We start from the raw sequence: 19,352 nt of genomic DNA on the forward strand, positions 1-19,352 counted from the left end.
GTTTAGATTAATAGTTTTTTTCTGGCACTGGGGCTTTTTGAGCTTTGTTATTGGTCTCTTTCATTGCGGGCCTTTCTCCCACTTATGGAGACTCTTCGGGTAGGCTCACTTAATATAAATGGTGCCAGAGATGCAGGAAAGAGGAGTGTGTTGGGTGAATTATGTAAAACCAAAAAAAGTACAGGTACTGTGTTTGCAGAAGACTCATAGTGATGCAATTAATGAAGTCAATTGGGGGCTCTGTTGGAAAAGGGTAAGTGTGCTGAGTCGTGGAACAAATGTTTGTGCAGGGTTTTTTTTTGCACTGGGTATGGTGGTAAGAATTTGCTCCGTAAAAAGGAGGTGTGTAGGGGTAGACTGCTTGTAGTAAAATCAGACATTAACAACAAGGGTTTTGTCCTTATAAATGTGTATGCACCTAACACAGGGAGAGAGGGGGGGTGTCTTAGACAGGAAATCTCACAGGTAGCGCCTGAGGAGACGCTGGTGGTATGATGGATTTTAGGAAAGATAGAAATGGGGAGGAGTCTCATTCAGGCTCAGTGTGGTGTTTAGAAACATCATTAAAAACATCTACAGGATCGGTGTCCTCCTCGTGGGACTGTTGAGCTAACGTAGGCTAATGTGAGTAGCATGAGGTTGTAAGAAACAAACAAAAAAATCTTAGAACAGACATATCTGATGTGGGCAGAAAGTTAAAATTCTTGTTAATATAACTGCACTGTCCAATTTACAGTAGCTATTACAGTGAAATAATACCATGCTATTGTTTGAGGAGAGTGCACAATTATGAACTTCAAAATGTATTAATAAATCATTTAGGCGCATTTGGGCAGTCTTGATACAACATTTTGAACAGATATGCAATGGTTCATTAGATCAGTCTAAAACTGTGCACATACACTGCTGCCATCTAGTGGCCAAAGTCTAAATTGTGCCTGGTCTGGAATAACACATTATGGCCTTTCTCTTGCATTTCAAAGATGATGGTACAAAACACTCATGTTTTTTCTTTGTATTATCTTTTACCAGATCTAATGTGTCATATTCTCCTACATTAATTTCACATTTCCACAAACGTCAAAGTGTTTACTTTCAAATGGTATCAATAATATGCATATCCTTGCTTCAGGTTCTAAGCTACAGGCAGTTAGATTTGGGTATGTCAGATTAGGTGAAAATTGGGAGAAAAAGGGTCAGAATCTTTAGAGGTTGCAGTTTGACCTAGTGGATGTTTGGAGAACTAAACATCCCAACACATGACAGTATACATGGGTGAAGGTCTTTGGGGCTAGGGTGAGTGCAGCCTGACTAGAGCTGTTTTACATGTCCAGGAATCAGAGCAATAGGCTGTTGGGCGCTACCATTCTCCCGGTGGGTTTTATGGATTGCCACATAACCATGGCTTGGCTGTCTATTTCACCAGGGCCTCGGCAGGAATCCTATTGGAAGTTTAAAGTCAAGCTCTTACAAGATGCCACGTTTTTTTTGCTCAGGTTTCCAGACTTTTTGGGAAAGGTGGGGGCAGCGAAGAGAGGAGTATGAGTCTTTGAGTCAATGGTCGGATGTGAAAAAAGTCAAAATTCTGCTTTTCTGTTAACTTCTTGCGTCGAGCCATCCCGGATCCGGTATCGTGACTACAGCCTCAAGCTCATTACCATAACGCAATGTTAACTATTCATGAAAATCACAAATGAAATGAAATTAATCTATTTGCTCTCAAGCTTAGCCTTTTGTTAACAACACTGTCATCTCAGATTTTCAAAATATGCTTTTGAACCATAGCTAAACAAGCATTTGTGTAACAGTATTGATAGCCTAGCATAGGATTTATGCCTGGTTTTCAGCATGCAACATTTTCACAAAAACCAGAAAAGGATTCAAATAAAATCATTTACCTTTGAAGAACTTCAGATGTTTTCAATGAGGAGACTCTCAGTTAGATAGCAAATTTTCCATTTTTACAAAAAATATTATTTGTGTTGACAAATCGGTCCGTTTTCTTCATCATTCTTCATCACGTTTGGGTAAGGAAAAAAACGAAAATTAAGTCATTAAATTAAGTCATTAACTCCATAATATCGACAGAAACATGGCAAACCGATGTTTAGAATCAATCCTCAAGGTGTTGTTCACATATCTATCGACGATAAAAACCCTTCGTGGCAGTTGACTTTCTCTTCTGAGGAAATGGAACGCGCATGGACCTACAGATTACGCAATAATTTCGACACGGGACACCGGGCGGGACACCAGGTAAATGTAGTCTCTTATGGTCAATCTTCCAATGATATGCCTACAAACACGTCACAATGCTGCAGACACCTTGGAGAAATGACACAAAGGGCAGGCTCATTCCTGGCGCATTGACAGCCATATAAGGAGACATTGGAACACAGCGCCTTCAGAATGTGGGGCATTTCCTGTATGAAACTTCATCTTGGTTTCGCCTGTAGCATTAGTTCTGGGGCACTCACAGATAATATCTTTGCAGTTTTGGAAACGTCAGAGTTTTGTCTTTCCAATGCCGTCAATTCCATGCATAGTCGAGCATCTTTTCTTGACAAAATATTGAGCTTAAAATGGGCACGTCTTTTTATCCAATGACATAGCGCACCCATAGGTTGAAGAGGTTAACAGTATACAGCTCTCTCATCCTCAGAGGCTAGGAGAGTATTGGGGGAACTCGAGCATAGTATCAGTGAAGTGGAGGTAGAGCTGGTGGGGCAAGACAATGTAGGCCTCCAGGCTAATTTAGCTGAATTACGTAGGGACCTGGGCAGTTTTTTCCAGGCATATTGTGAACCGGGACACTCAATCACGGACAACTTGTTCTTAATCAGGGACATGTTGGACTTGTCGAAAGTTTCTAACGTGAACTTTGGACTGGTCTCTTTAGACCAAGAGAAGGCTTTTGATAGAGTGGACCATGAGTATATGTTCAATGTGATGTCTGTGTTTGGGGAAAGGTTTTTGGCTTGTGTGAAGATGTTGTATGCTGGGGCATCATGTATGCCGGTCTGGATGAGGCGGGGCATTAGACAAGGATGCCCCCTATCGGGCCAGTGCCGCTGACGTTTCTGGGATGGGCAGTGATGGGCAGGATATGCAGGCACTAGAGACTAGTCTGAAGGTGTACGAGAGCTTCTTCAGCTAAGATGAACTGGGGCAAGAACAAAGCTCTGTTATGTGGGGTATGGAGGGATAGGGCCTCCCCTCTGCTTCCAGGGCGTTTGTTGTGGAGTTGTGAAGGGCTTAACATTTTGGGGGTGTACCTGGGCTCGGAGACGTGAGTCAGGAAGAACTGGTTAGGGCTGTCACATGCAGTGGTGTCAAGACTGGCCAGGTGGAGGTGGCTCCTGGCCCAAGTGTCATGTAGAGGGAGGATGCTGATAATCAACAACCTGGTGGCATCCTCCCTGTGGCATAAACTGGCTGCCCCCCCCCCCCCACTGGCTGAGGGAGGCAGTGTTGTACATGTCCGTCCACAAAGGAGATAGCAGACATTTTACCTATGTCAAATATTGTGATTCATTGAGCTGCAGAATGTTACAACATGTCTGCTAATTAATTGATATAAATGTTGAAAAGGTTTGGATTCAAACTGCAGCCTTGTCTCACACCTCGACATTGCGAAAATAATAATGTTCTTTGGTTTTGGATTTTTATTGCACACATGTTTTCTGTGTACATACATTTTATTAAGTCATACACTTTACCATCAACCCCACTTTGGAGAATTTTGAAGAATAGACCTCCGTGCCAAATAGAATCGAATGCTTTTTTATAGTCAATATTGTAAGCAAAGATTTTGCCCTATTTTTTTCAGTGGATGTGTTTATTAATTAGTGTGTGTACTTATTAGTGGGTGTATATATGGAAAGTAGTTCAATTTTTTATTGTGCCTTTATTTAACTAGGCAAGTCAGTTAAGAACAAATTCTTATTTTCAATCACTGCCTAGGAACAGTGGAGTGGGTTAACTGCTTGTTCAGGGGCATAATGACAGATTTGTACCTTGTCAGCTCAAGGGTTTGAACTTGCAACCTTCTGGTTACTAGTCCAAAGCTCTAACCACTAGGCCCCACTAGGCTACCCTGCCGCGATGGTTGTGGAGAAAGTCAATCTGACATTTACTCATTAAATTTATTCTTGAAGAAAGGTTTTAATTCCTAACTTCAAAATGCTTTCCCAAGTTGCTGTTTATGCAAATTCCCAAGTAATTATCGAGGTCTCCACTTTTGTGGACAGGGGAGATGAGCCTCTGGTTTCAGACATCAGGGAAGCAGCCAGAAGTTAGTACCATGTTGAACAATTTAAGAACAGCATTTTGCAACTCACATATGCTGTTTTTCAGCATTTCATTTCTGATGTTATTTAGACAACAGGCCTTCTTTGGTTTTATAGATTTGAGCTTTTCATTTAGTTCTTGTTGGGTTATTGAGAATCTAATGGATTTTGGTTGTTTTTAAATGACTGATTGAAGGATGTTAAACTTTGCTCAGATGTCTAATTGGCTATGCTGTAAGTCTTTGTGTGGGATGTTTTTGTATAGATTATCAAAATAAGTTTGGCTAATTCTTGTAGCTTTGTTCTGCTTAAATTGTTCCACATGTCCCACAACTGATGTTGTTCAATTGCGTTTTCAATCTCAAGTGTCTTGCTGTTATAATTCAATGTTTTGCATTTCAGTGTATGTTTATACTTTTTCAGAGTTTCAAACTATTCCTAGCTTAGCTCTGGGTTGTTTTGGTACTTATGTTTTTCATTTGACATTTGTTTTACATTGTTTTACATTCGTTATCAAAATGTTTTTTGCTTCTAATGTTTTCTTTGGTTTTCTCTCTCTCTCCATCTATTTCGCTCTCTTTCTCTCTCTCTCTCCCTCTACCCCTGTCTCTCCACCTCTCTTTTTCTCTCTCTCTCCCTCTTCCCCTCTCTCCGCCTCTCTTTCTCTCTCTCTCCATCTCTCTCTCTTTCTCTCTCTCTCTCTCCCTCTACCCCTGTCTCTCCACCTCTCTTTCTCTCTCTCTCTCCCTCTACCCCTCTCTCCACCTCTCTTTCTCTCTCTCTCTCCCTCTTCCCCTCTCTCCGCCTCTCTTTCTCTCTCTCCATCTCTCTCTCTTTCTCTCTCTCTCTCTCTCTACCCCTGTCTCTCCACATCTCTCTCTCTCTCCATCTATCTCTCTCTTTCTCTCTCTCTCTCCCTCTTCCCCTGTCTCTCCACCTCTCTCTCTCTCCATCTCTCTCTCTCTGTCTCTCTCTCTCTCCTTCTTCCCCTGTCTCTCCATCTCTCTTTCTCTCTCCATCTATCTCTCTCTCTTTCTCTCTCTCTCTCCCTCTACCCCTGTCTCTCCACCTCTCTTTCTCTCTCCATCTATCTCTCTCTCTTTCTTTCTCTCTCTCCCTCTTCCCGTCTCTCCACCTCTCTTTCTCTCTCCATCTATCTCTCTCTCTTTATCTCTCTCTCTCCCTCTTCCCCTGTCTCTCCACCTCTCTCTCTCTCTCCATCTCTCTCTCTCTGTCTCTCTCTCGCTCCCTCTTCCCCTGTCTCTCCACCTCTCTTTCTCTCTCCATCTATCTCTCTCTCTTTCTCTCTCTCTCTCCCTCTTCCCGTCTCTCCACCTCTCTTTCTCTCTCCATCTATCTCTCTCTCTTTATCTCTCTCTCTCCCTCTTCCCCTGTCTCTCCACCTCTCTTTCTCTCTCCATCTATCTCTCTCTCTACCTCTCTTTCTCTCTCCATCTATCTCTCTCTCTTTCTCTCTCCCTCTTCCCGTCTCTCCACCTCTCTTTCTCTCTCCATCTATCTCTCTCTCTTTATCTCTCTCTCTCCCTCTTCCCCTGTCTCTCCACCTCTCTTTCTCTCTCCATCTATCTCTCTCTCTACCTCTCTTTCTCTCTCCATCTATCTCTCTCTCTTTCTCTCTCTCTCTCCCTCTTCCCCTGTCTCTCCACCTCTCTCTCTCTCTCTCTCCCCATCTCTCTATCTCCGTCTCCTAGGTGAATGATGCTATTGGTATGGAGTGGCCATGGATGTATTTTCTGACCCTCATCTTGGTTGGCTCCTTCTTTGTGCTCAACCTGGTCCTGGGCGTGCTCAGTGGGTAAGTGGAGACACACACACATCACCTGGTCTGTCTCTCTTTCTCCTCCATTTATCTCATATTTATATTTTCTCTATCTCTCTTTTACCTCCGTCAGTGAATTCACTAAGGAGCGAGAGAAGGGCAAGGCGCGCGGTGAGTACACAGAGATGAGGGAGACCCAGCAGCTGGACGAGGATGTGAAGGGCTACATGGAGTGGATCACACAGGCCGAAGTCATGGACGCAGACGGAGAGGGACAGGGTACTTATAGCTTCCTAACCCAATCACCAACACACAACAGGATCAATCAGAATAGAATAGAAGAGTACAATATGAGTCAGCCCTTATCAAACACCATGCAGTGACAACAGTGTCTCTTGTCCCAAGGCCTGCTACCCCTGGAAGATGGAGAATCTGAGGCAGGGAGTCTAAAGGACATGGACACAATGCAAAAAATCATGTACTACTAGTAAGTACACCAACACCTGCCTCTGACTGGGACAACACTCAGGTGTCTTAATGAAAGGAAAACAGATCTCATGAGTCTGACACATCTCCTAACATGACATCTCTTCATCTCCTCCTCTCCCTCATCTCTCACTGTTCAGCAAGCTTGCTCGTAAATGGAACATTTTCTTCCGGCGTAAGTGTCTTGTGTATGTGAAATCCCGTATGTTCTACTGGTGGGTGATCTTTCTGGTGTTTCTGAACACGCTGGCCATCGCTACTGAACACCACAAGCAGTCCCAGCAACTCACTGAGTGGCAAGGTCAGTATCTACACATATCTATACAATTTTTTTATTTTTATATTTTACCTTTATTTAACGAGGCAAGTCAGTTATAACAAATTCTTAATTTCAATGATGGCCTACTGCCATCATTAACTGCCTTGTTTAGGGACAGAACAACATATTTTTACCTTGTCAGCTCAGGGATTTGATCTTGCAACCTTGTGGTTACTAGTCCAACTCTCTAAACAGTAGGTTACCTGTCGCTCCACACAAATCTATAGTGTGCCAACACATGTCTACATCTACACATCTACACATTTATAGAATAAACTCACGAGTGGCAAGGTCAGTATCTACACAAATCTATAGTGTGCCAACACATGTCTACATCTACACATCTACACATTTATAGAATAAACTCACGAGTGGCAAGGTCAGTATCTACACAAATCAATAGTGTGCCAACACATGTCTACATCTACACATCTACACATTTATAGAATAAACTCACGAGTGGCAAGGTCAGTATCTACACAAATCTATAACATATCTATCAAATAAACTAACTGGTGGCAAGGTCACTATCTACACATATCTATAGCATATCTACACTAGAGTATGTATATAAAAAATAAACCGATATACATGTAACTGAGTTAGGAGTGTGCCATAAGCTTACTCTACAACTAGCTTAAAATGTCGCCAATGTAGCTAGGGAATTAGATCCTTTTCTATAGCTCAATTGCTTGGTATGTTGTCAAGGAAGGTGGTCCCGGGTGTTTGTGATTAGAGGATCACTAGTTCAAGCCTGGTACGGGACAGGGACATTGGAGGAAGGAATCCTGTTAGCGGCACATTAGCCTCACCAAATTGTATTAGTCACATTCGCCAAATACAACAGGTGTAGACCTTACAGTGAAATGCTTACAGTTTTTAAAAAATACGGATACGAATAAGAAATAAAAGTATCAAGTAATTAAAGAGCAGCAGTGAAATAACAATAGCGAGACAATATACAGGGGAGTACTGGTACAGAGTCAATGTGTGGGGGTGGTGCAGCTGTGGAACCATTTGAGGAGCTGAAGACCCATGCCAAATATTTTCAGTCTCCTGAGGGGGGGTAGGTTTTGTAGTGCCCTCTTCACAACTGTCTTGGTGTGCTTGGACCATGTTAGTTTGTTGGTGATGTGGACACCAAGGAACTTGAAGCTCTCAACCTGCTCCACTGCAGCCCCGTCAATGAGAATGGGGGTGTGCTCGGTTCTCTTTGTCCTGTAGTCCACCTCCTTTGTCTTGATCACGTTGACGGAGAGGTTGTTGTCCTGGCACTACACGGCCAGGTCTCTAACCTCCTCCCTATAGGCTGTCTCATTGTTGTCAGTGATCAGGCCTACCACTGTTGTGTCATCGGCAAACTTAATGGAGTTATGCTTGGCCATGCAGTCATGAGTGAAAAGGGAGTACAGGAGGTGACTGAGCACACACCCCCCCTGAGGGGCCCCTGTGTTGAGGATCGGCGTGGCGGATGTGTTGTTACCTGCCCTTACACCTGAAGGCGACCCGTCAGGAAGTCCAGAATCCAGTTGCAGAGGGAGGTGTTTAGTCCCAGGGTCCTTAGCTTATTGATGAGCTTTGAGGGCACTATGGTGTTGAACGCTGAGCTGTAGTCAATGAATAGCATTCTCACATAGCTGTTCTTTTTGTCCAGTTGGGAAAGGGTAGTGTGGAGTGCAATAGAGATTGCATCATCTGTGGATCTGTTGGAGTGGTATGCACATTTGAGTGGGTCTAGGGTTTCTGGGATAATGGTGTTGTGAGCCATGACCAGCCTTTCAAAGCACTTAATGGCTACAGATGTGAGTGCTAGGGGTCGGTAGTCGTTTAGGCAGGTTACCTTAGTGTTCTTGGGCACAGGCACTATGTTGGTCTGCTTAAAACTGCTCTCCTTCTCTCTCCCCCCCTCCCAGACACTGCCAACAAGGTTCTGCTGTCTCTGTTTGCCATTGAGATGATAATAAAGATGTATGCCCTGGGCCTCCAGCAATACTTCATGTCTCTGTTCAACCGCTTCGACTGCTTCGTGGTCTCCACCGGCATTCTGGAACTCATCCTGGTCCGCATGGACGTCATGACCGTCATGGGCATCTCTGTGCTGCGCTGCATACGACTGCTAAGGCTGCTCAAAGTCACCAAGTAAGACTTTTACAATAGGCTGCATTAGGATTGCAGGTGTGTTAGTGATGGAACCAAAAGAGTGCCTCGAACAGCCAGCTAACTTGGCAGAGTGGCCCACTGAAGAACAGCCAGACGAGTGGAACGAAAAGGAGGTTACTAGCCTGCACACACCATGGCTCTCCAGATTGGTCCAGTTCATTTATTGATACGTTGATTGATTGTGTCTTACATCCTCATCCCCCAGAGGGCAATAGCTAATCAGGAAGTAGGTAACACACCCCCCCTCCTGTCTCTCTCTCTCTCTTTCTCTCTCTCTCTTTATCTGTGTGTGTGTGTGTGTCAGGTACTGGACATCTCTCAGTAACCTGGTGGTATCCCTGCTGAACTCCACAAAGTCCATTGCCTGCCTGCTCCTCCTCCTCTTCCTCTTCATCGTCATCTTCTCTCTGCTGGGCATGCAGGTGTTCGGGGGAAAATTCAACTTCCCCAACCAGCCCAAACCCCGCAGCACCTTCGACAGCTTCCCCCAGGCCCTCATCAGTGTCTTCCAGGTAGGGAGGAATACACAACCAATCATCATTATAACACAATTAGCACACAATGTGGGAAAGATGATATGACCATCTGGAGGCGCATATGAAGCTGTATGATATGTAAATGTTGGACATTAGAGCTTGCTTTTTGTTTGATTCCCTCTGGAAAAGGCTAATAATTTCCCTCTCTCTCTCTCTCTCTCTCTCTCTCTCTCTCTCTCTCTCTCTCTCTCTCTCTCTCTCTCTCTCTCTCTCTCTCTCTCTCTCTCTCTCTCTCTCTCTCTCTCTCTCTCTCTCTCTCTCTCTCACTCTGTCTCTCTGATAGATCCTGACGGGGGAGGACTGGAACGCTGTGATGTATGATGGCATCATGGCGCATGGCGGTCCCACAATGCCCGGGATCCTCGTCAGCATCTACTTCATCATCCTCTTTGTCTGCGGAAACTGTATCCTGTGTGTGTGTGTGTGTGTGTGTGTGTGTGTGTGTGTGTGTGTGTGTGTGTGTGTGTGTGTGTGTGTGTGTGTGTGTGTGTGTGTGTGTGTGTGTGTGTGTGTGTGTGTGTGTGTGTGTGTGTGTGTGTGTGTGTGTGTGTGTGTGCGTGCGTGCCTGCGCGCGCGCGTGTGTGTGTGTGTGTGTGTGTGTGTGTGTGTGTGTGTGTGTGTGTGTGTGTGTGTGTGTGTGTGTGTGTGTGTGTGTGTGTGTGTGTGTGTGTGTGTGTGTTGAGTCTGCACACATGAATTGCTAGTCTAAACTAAAACCAACCAAACTCAGTCCAACCCCTCTATCAGACAGAAATCTGACGGTCCTACTGTCCTAGGGTAAATAAGTGTCTCTCTTACATTGCCGACCGTAATTACCTTTGACCCTTAGCCCTCAGACATCCTGCTGAATGTGTTCCTGGCCATCGCCGTGGACAACCTGGCGGAGGCCGAGAGTCTGACCATGGCCCAGAAGGAGAAGTCTGAGGAGAAGAAACGCAAGAAGCTGCTCAGGGCTAACATGCCTGACAAGGCAACAGAAGAGAAGGCACTCCTGGCCAAGAAGTTGGCAGCAGAGAGGGCTAAAATAGAGGGCATCCCTACTACAGCCAAGGTCAGGGCCCATGCGATCATAATAGAATGATTATTATAAGGACATGGAGAACCTGATCCTAGATCAGAGCTCCTACTCTGAGATGCTTTATGAAAACAGGCCCAGATATTTCACACTGTCAACTATTGTCCACAGACAGACCTGCCCCACAGTAGACATCAGTGTAGCCGGTGGGATTACAACCCATATGCTCCCTCTAATAAAAATGTTGTTTATGTCACAGCTGAAAGTAGACGAGTTTGAGTCCAACGTGAATGAGATCAAGGACCCCTTCCCCCCTGCTGACTTCCCTGGTATATCCCACTATCTCACACACCTCTGGGCACATCCATGCAATGGAATCTGGATCTAACAGAATTCAGAATTTAGAACGTGTCACGTTCTTCTGTTCTTTCTGTCGTCCAGGCGATGATGAGGAGGAAGAGCCTGATATCCCTGACGCCCCGAGGCCCCGACCAATGGCAGACCTGCAGCTGAAGGAGGAGGTGGTACCGATTCCAGAGGCCAGCTCCTTCTACATCTTCAGCTCTGAGAACAAGTAATGATCATGATGTTGATGATGATGGTGTTGATGATTATGATGATTGTGATGATGATTATGATGATGGTGATGATGATGTTGATGATGAATGAATTAAGATGGTGATGATGATGATGATGATGATGATGATGTTGATGATGAATGAATTAAGATGGTGATGATGATGATGAATGAAATAGGATGGTGATGATGGTGATGAATGAAATAGGATGGTGATGATGGTGAGGAATGAAATAGGATGGTGATGATGGTGAGGAATGAAATAGGATGGTGATGATGGTGGTGAATGAAATAGGATGGTGAGGAATGAAATAGGATGGTGATGATGGTGGTGAATGAAATAGGATGGTGATGATGGTGAGGAATGAAATAGGATGGTGATGATGGTGATGAATGAAATAGGATGGTGAGGAATGAAATAGGATGGTGATGATGGTGGTGAATGAAATAGGATGGTGAGGAATGAATTAGGATGGTGATGATGGTGGTGAATGAAATAGGATGGTGATGATGGTGGTGAATGAAATAGGATGGTGATGATGGTGATGAATGAAATAGGATGGTGATGAATGAAATAGGATGGTGATGATGGTGGTGAATGAAATAGGATGGTGATGATGGTGATGAATGAAATAGGATGGTGATGATGGTGATGAATGAATTAGGATGGTGATGATGGTGGTGAATGAAATAGGATGGTGATGATGGTGGTGAATGAAATAGGATGGTGATGATGGTGGTGAATGAAATAGGATGGTGATGATGGTGAGGAATGAAATAGGATGGTGATGATGGTGATGAATGAAATAGGATGGTGATGATGATGGTGAATGAATTAAGATGGTGATGATGATGATGAATGAAATAGGATGGTGATGAATGAAATAGGATGGTGATGATGGTGATGAATGAGATAGGATGGTGATGAATGAAATAGGATGGTGATGATGGTGGTGAATGAATTAAGATGGTGATGATGATGATGAATGAAATAGGATGGTGATGAATGAAATAGGATGGTGATGAATGAAATAGGATGGTGATGATGGTGGTGAATGAAATAGGATGGTGATGATGGTGGTGAATGAAATAGGATGGTGATGATGGTGAGGAATGAAATAGGATGGTGATGATGGTGATGAATGAAATAGGATGGTGATGATGATGGTGAATGAATTAAGATGGTGATGATGATGATGAATGAAATAGGATGGTGATGAATGAAATAGGATGGTGATGATGGTGATGAATGAAATAGGATGGTGATGAATGAAATAGGATGGTGATGATGGTGGTGAATGAATTAAGATGGTGATGATGATGATGAATGAAATAGGATGGTGATGAATGAAATAGGATGGTGATGATGGTGGTGAATGAAATAGGATGGTGATGATGGTGGTGAATGAATTAAGATGGTGATGATGATGATGAATGAAATAGGATGGTGATGAATGAAATAGGATGGTGATGATGGTGATGAATGAAATAGGATGGTGATGATGGTGGTGAATGAATTAAGATGGTGATGATGATGATGAATGAAATAGGATGGTGATGAATGAAATAGGATGGTGATGAATGAAATAGGATGGTGATGATGGTGGTGAATGAAATAGGATGGTGATGATGGTGGTGAATGAAATAGGATGGTGATGATGGTGATGAATGAAATAGGATGGTGATGATGATGGTGAATGAATTAAGATGGTGATGATGATGATGAATGAAATAGGATGGTGATGAATGAAATAGGATGGTGATGATGGTGATGAATGAAATAGGATGGTGATGAATGAAATAGGATGGTGATGATGGTGGTGAATGAATTAAGATGGTGATGATGATGATGAATGAAATAGGATGGTGATGAATGAAATAGGATGGTGATGATGGTGATGAATGAAATAGGATTGTGATGAATGAAATAGGATTGTGATGATGGTGATGAATGAAATAGGATGGTGATGATGGTGATGAATGAAATAGGATGGTGATGATGGTGATGAATGAAATAGGATTGTGATGAATGAAATAGGATTGTGATGAATGAAATAGGATGGTGATGATGGTGGTGAATGAAATAGGATGGTGATGATGGTGATGAATGAAATATGATTGTGATGAATTAAATAGGATGGTGATGAATGAAATAGGATTGTGATGAATGAAATAGGATGGTGATGAATGAAATAGGATTGTGTTGAATGAAATAGGATTGTGATGAATGAAATAGGATTGTGATGAATGAATTAGGATGGTGATGAATGAAATAGGATTGTGATGAATGAAATAGGATGGTGATGAATGAAATAGGATTGTGATGAATGAAATAGGATTGTGATGATGGTGATGAATGAAATAGGATTGTGATGAATGAAATAGGATGGTGATGATAGTGATGAATGAAATAGGATGGTGATGATGGTGATGAATGAAATAGGATGGTGATGAATGAAATAGGATGGTGATGATGGTGATGAATGAATTAGGATGGTGATGAATGAAATAGGATGGTGATGATGGTGATGAATGAAATAGGATGGTGATGAATGAAATAGGATGGTGATGAATGAAATAGGATGGTGATGATGGTGATGAATGAATTAGGATGGTGATGAATGAAATAGGATGGTGATGAATGAAATAGGATGGTGATGAATGAAATAGGATGGTGATGAATGAAATAGGATGGTGATGAATGAAATAGGATGGTGATGAATGAAATAGGATTGTGATGAATGAAATAGGATGGTGATGAATGAAATAGGATTGTGATGAATGAAATAGGATGGTGATGAATGAAATAGGATTGTGATGAATGAAATAGGATGGTGATGAATGAAATAGGATTGTGATGAATGAAATAGGATGGTGATGAATGAAATAGGATGGTGATGAATGAAATAGGATTGTGATGAATGAAATAGGATGGTGATGATGGTGATGAATGAAATAGGATGGTGATGAATGAAATAGGATGGTGATGAATGAAATAGGATTGTGATGAATGAAATAGGATGGTGATGATGGTGATGAATGAAATAGGATGGTGATGAATGAAATAGGATGGTGATGAATGAAATAGGATGGTGATGATGGTGATGAATGAAATAGGACGGTGATGATGGTGATGAATGAAATATGATGGTGGTGAATGAAATAGGATGGTGATGATGGTGATGAATGAAATAGGATGGTGATGATGGTGATGAATGAAATAGGATGGTGATGATGGTGATGAATGAAATAGGATGGTGATGAATGAATTAGGATGGTGATGATGGTGATGAATGAAATAGGATGGTGATGATGGTGATGAATGAAATAGGATGGTGATGATGATGATGAATGAAATAGGATGGTGATGAATGAAATAGGATGGTGATGATGGTGATGAATGAAATAGGATGGTGATGAATGAATTAAGATGGTGATGATGATGATGAATGAAATAGGATGGTGATGAATGAAATATGATTGTGATGAATGAAATAGGATGGTGATGAATGAATTAAGATGGTGATGATGATGATGATGAATGAAATAGGATGGTGATGAATGAAATAGGATGGTGATGAATGAAATAGGATGGTGATGATGGTGATGAATGAAATAGGATGGTGGTGATGATGATGAATGAATTAGGATGGTGATGATGGTGATGAATGAAATAGGATGGTGATGATGGTGATGAATGAAATAGGATGGTGATGATGGTGATGAATGAAATAGGATGGTGATGAATGAAATAGGATTGTGATGAATGAAATAGGATGGTGATGAATGAAATAGGATGGTGATGATGGTGATGAATGAAATAGGATGGTGATGAATGAATTAGGATGGTGATGATGGTGATGAATGAAATAGGATTGTGATGAATGAAATAGGATGGTGATGAATGAATTAGGATGGTGATGATGGTGATGAATGAAATAGGATGGTGATGATGGTGATGAATGAAATAGGATGGTGATGAATGAAATAGGATGGTGATGAATGAAATAGGATGGTGATGAATGAAATAGGATGGTGATGATGGTGATGAATGAAATAGGATGGTGATGATGATGATGAATGAATTAGGATGGTGATGATGGTGATGAATGAAATAGGATGGTGATGATGATGATGAAGAATGGATTATGATGTTGGTGTGGTTATTTTGCCTCCTTATTTGACTGTCAGTTACTCAGTATAGAAGTCTGCAGCATGTGATGTGAGCTGTGTCCCCCTCCAGGTTCCGTAAGCTGTGCCACCGCATCATCAACGCAACCACTTTCACCAACACCATCCTCCTCTTCATCCTCCTCAGCAGCATCTCCCTAGCCGCCGAGGACCCCATCGACCCCATGTCCTTCAGGAACCAGGTGCCCACAGATATGCCTGCTGTATCATTCACCCCCTTATCTCAAAGGGAAAATCACTTTTTTCAGTAAAGGGATATAATGTTGACAACATAACTGACACAAGGGGATTTCTCTGCTTTATTGCTCTGTATTGTATAAAGCATCACTGTCTTAGTGGACACAGACTGCCTTACCTAGACTATAAGGAGGTCTACACTGGAGATTCTGCTACAGGACTCTGGTGCACTGATACTGCTCTGAGATGATGTTGCCCTGTCTCTGCTGTGTAGGTGCTGGCCTCCGCTGACGTTGTCTTCACGTCAGTATTCACCGTGGAAGTTGTCCTCAAGGTAACCAGGCACGGCTTGTCTTTTCCACTACGAGTAGAGTTGTACTGGTTGAAAAAAATCACTTTTCTGAATGGGATCATGTCTTACATGAAAAAGTACATTTACATTACCAAGTACATGAATGGGTTAACCTTTTACTGCAGTGGGCTAAATCAGGGTCACACAGAGTGTTTCTTGGTAGTCTTAAACAAATCCACTGAAACAAAAATATATACATTGTTAAGGGCTTTAAAGAAAGAGGACACCTTTACCGTGTCAGATATAGTTTAAATGTATCCCATGTTGAGTTTGCATCCCAATATTACACTTTATATACATAGACCACACTGTTTGGCATACAAATACCGGATTTTCATCATAAAAAATAAATACATCATTAATTATGAAATTATGAAAAATATGATTAACATTCCTCCCATGAGGCCCAAGAGGGTGCTTTCAGTCATTGACCCCAGGAAAGGGCTACACACTTAAATAGTTCATGTGACAAACTCTCTCGACAATATGTTACATCCACTTTTGCAGCACTTAATTTATTTTTTATTGTGCACTGCAGAAGAGTTCTACAGTATATGTTTTCACATGAGCAGCTGTGGTTCATGTGGGTTCATGGTTTGTTGCTTTGAGAGGGTTTATGTTTCAACCAATCTCATCATGTCAGAATCCATCCTCCTCTCCCCTAGATGACCGTATATGGAGCCATAATGCACCCTGGCTCCTTCTGCCGGAACTCCTTTAATATTTTGGATCTGATAGTTGTCACCGTATCCCTCCTCTCCATGCTCATGGAGTAAGTAGTCCCTGGGAATGTAAAATGTCATTGCACTCTTGTGACAACTGAATCTACCGTGCTCGATATATCATTCAGTTATGATTGTGTGTCTTTGTCCAGGTAGAAATACAGATTATAGACAAGCAAATGTTGTGCCTGCCCTATCTAGGTCCAGTGCTATATCTGTGGTGAAGATCCTCAGGGTGTTAAGGGTGCTGAGGCCCCTAAGGGCCATCAACAGGGCTGAGGGTCTCAAGGTGAGTTTACCAGTGCAATCCACCTGTCCCCCTGTTCTCCTGTCCTACTGTCTATCCCTCACTTATCCCCATCATAACTCTACTACTCCACACCTCTACTCCTTTACACCTCTACACCTCTACTCCTCTACTCCTTTACACCTCTACACCTCTACTCCTCTACTCCTCTACTCATTTACACCTCTACACCTCTACTCCTTTACACCTCTACAACTCTACTCCTCCACACCTCTACTCATTTACACCTCTACATCTCTACACCTCTACTCCTCTAATCCTCTAATCCTCTAATCCTCTACTCCTCTATACATCTCTACACCTCTACTCCTCTAATCCTCTAATCCTCTAATCCTCTACTCCTCTATACCTATACACCTCCACACCTCTACTCCTTTACACCTCTACTCCTCCACACCTCTACTCCTTTACACCTCTACACCTCCACACCTCTACACCTCTACACCTCTAAACCTCTAATCCTCTAATCCTCTACTCCTCTAATCCTCTAATCCTCTACTCCTCTATACCTATACACCTCTACTCCTCTACTCCTTTACACCTCTACACCTCTACACCTCTACACCTCTACTCCTCTAATCCTCTAATCCTCTGCTCCTCCACACCTCTACTCCTTTACACCTCTACTCCTTTACACCTCTACACCTCTACTCCTCTAATCCTCCACACCTCTACTCCTCTACACCTATACACCTCTACTCCTCTATACCTATACATCTCTACTCATTTACACCTCTACACATCTACTCCTCTACACCTCTACTCATCTACTCCTTTCCACCTCTACACCTCTACTCCTCTACACCTCTACTCCTCTACTCCTTTACACCTCTACTCCTCTACACCTCTACACCTCTACACCTATACACCTCTACTCCTCTACACCTCTACTCCTCTAATCCTCTACTCCTCTACTCCTCTACACCTCTTCTCCTCTACTCCTTTACACCTCTACTCCTCTACACCTCTACACCTCTACTCCTTTACACCTCTACACCTCTACTCCTCTAATCCTCCACACCTCTACTCCTCTACACCTATACACCTCTACTCCTCTACACCTATACACCTCTACTCCTTTACACCTCTACACCTCTACTCCTCTACACCTCTACTCATCTACTCCTTTACACCTCTACACCTCTACTCCTCTACACCTCTACTCCTCTACACCTCTACTCCTCTACTCCTTTACACCTCTACACCTCTACTCCTCTACACCTCTACTCCTCTACTCCTTTACACCTCTACTCCTCTACACCTCTACTCCTCTACTCCTTTACACCTCTACTCCTCTACACCTCTACTCCTCTACTCCTCTACACCTCTACTCCTCTACACCTCTACTCCTCTACTCCTCTACTCCTCTACACCTCTACTCCTCTACATCTCTACTCCTCTACTCCTCTACTCCTTTACACCTCTACTCCTCTACTCCTCTACACCTCTACACCTCTACTCCTCTACTCCTTTACACCTCTACATCTCTACTCCTCTACTCCTCTACACCTCTACTCCTCTACTCCTTTACACCTCTACTCCTCTACACCTCTACACCTCTAATCCTCTACTCCTCTACACCTCTACTCCTCTACTCCTCCACTCCTCTACTCCTCCACTCCTCTACTCCTCCACTCCTCCACTCCTCCACTCCTCCACTCCTCTACTCCTCTACTCCTCTACACCTCTACTCCTCTACACCTCTACACCTCTACACCTCTACTCCTCCACTCCTCTACACCTCTACTCCTCTACACCTCTACTCCTACACTCCTCCACTCCTCTACTCCTCTACTCCTCCACTCCTCTACACCTCCACTCCTCTACTCCTCTACTCCTCTACTCCTCTACTCCTCTACTCCTCCACTCCTCTCCCTCCTCCACTCCTCTACACCTCTACTCCTCCACTCCTCTACTCCTCCACTCCTCTACTCCTCCACTCCTCTACTCCTCCACTCCTCTACACCTCTACTCCTCCACTCCTCCACTCCTCCACTCCTCTACTCCTCCACTCCTCCACTCCTCTACTCCTCTACTCCCCTTCTCCACTCCTCCACTCCTCTACTCCTCCACTCCTCTACTCCTCCACTCCTCCACTCCTCCACTCCTCCTCCTCCACTCCTCTACACCTCTACTCCTCCACTCCTCTACACCTCTACTCCTCCACTCCTCTACACCTCTACTCCTCCACTCCTCCACTCCTCTACTCCTCTACTCCTCCACTACTCTACACCTCTACTCCTCCACTCCTCCACTCCTCTACTCCTCTACTCCTCCACCCTCTACTCCTCTACTCCTCCACTCCTCCACTCCTCCACTCCTCCACTCCTCTACTCCTCCACTCCTCCACTCCTCTACTCCTCTACTCCTCTACACCTCTACACCTCTACACCTCTACTCCTCCACTCCTCTACACCTCTACACCTCTACTCCTCTACACC

General features: G+C 43.4%; 1 protein-coding gene across 1 annotated transcript in view; it reads left to right on the forward strand.

Annotated features, from left to right (window-relative positions):
• Positions 1 to 19,352, forward strand: part of LOC124028741 (dihydropyridine-sensitive L-type skeletal muscle calcium channel subunit alpha-1-like) — a 48,636-nt gene that overhangs the window by 14,482 nt on the left and 14,802 nt on the right. The window contains exons 7-20 of the mRNA XM_046340722.1: positions 6,002 to 6,105; positions 6,203 to 6,348; positions 6,475 to 6,556; positions 6,696 to 6,856; positions 8,788 to 9,013; positions 9,339 to 9,546; positions 9,854 to 9,974; positions 10,407 to 10,621; positions 10,845 to 10,914; positions 11,027 to 11,159; positions 15,406 to 15,535; positions 15,805 to 15,864; positions 16,548 to 16,654; positions 16,806 to 16,893. Of these exons, the coding sequence (XP_046196678.1) occupies positions 6,002 to 6,105; positions 6,203 to 6,348; positions 6,475 to 6,556; positions 6,696 to 6,856; positions 8,788 to 9,013; positions 9,339 to 9,546; positions 9,854 to 9,974; positions 10,407 to 10,621; positions 10,845 to 10,914; positions 11,027 to 11,159; positions 15,406 to 15,535; positions 15,805 to 15,864; positions 16,548 to 16,654; positions 16,806 to 16,893 (1,851 nt within the window). The remainder of the gene's footprint in view (positions 1 to 6,001; positions 6,106 to 6,202; positions 6,349 to 6,474; positions 6,557 to 6,695; positions 6,857 to 8,787; positions 9,014 to 9,338; positions 9,547 to 9,853; positions 9,975 to 10,406; positions 10,622 to 10,844; positions 10,915 to 11,026; positions 11,160 to 15,405; positions 15,536 to 15,804; positions 15,865 to 16,547; positions 16,655 to 16,805; positions 16,894 to 19,352) is intronic.

This window comes from Oncorhynchus gorbuscha, linkage group LG03, assembly GCF_021184085.1.
Source record: "Oncorhynchus gorbuscha isolate QuinsamMale2020 ecotype Even-year linkage group LG03, OgorEven_v1.0, whole genome shotgun sequence".
Classification (NCBI taxonomy): domain Eukaryota; kingdom Metazoa; phylum Chordata; class Actinopteri; order Salmoniformes; family Salmonidae; genus Oncorhynchus; species Oncorhynchus gorbuscha.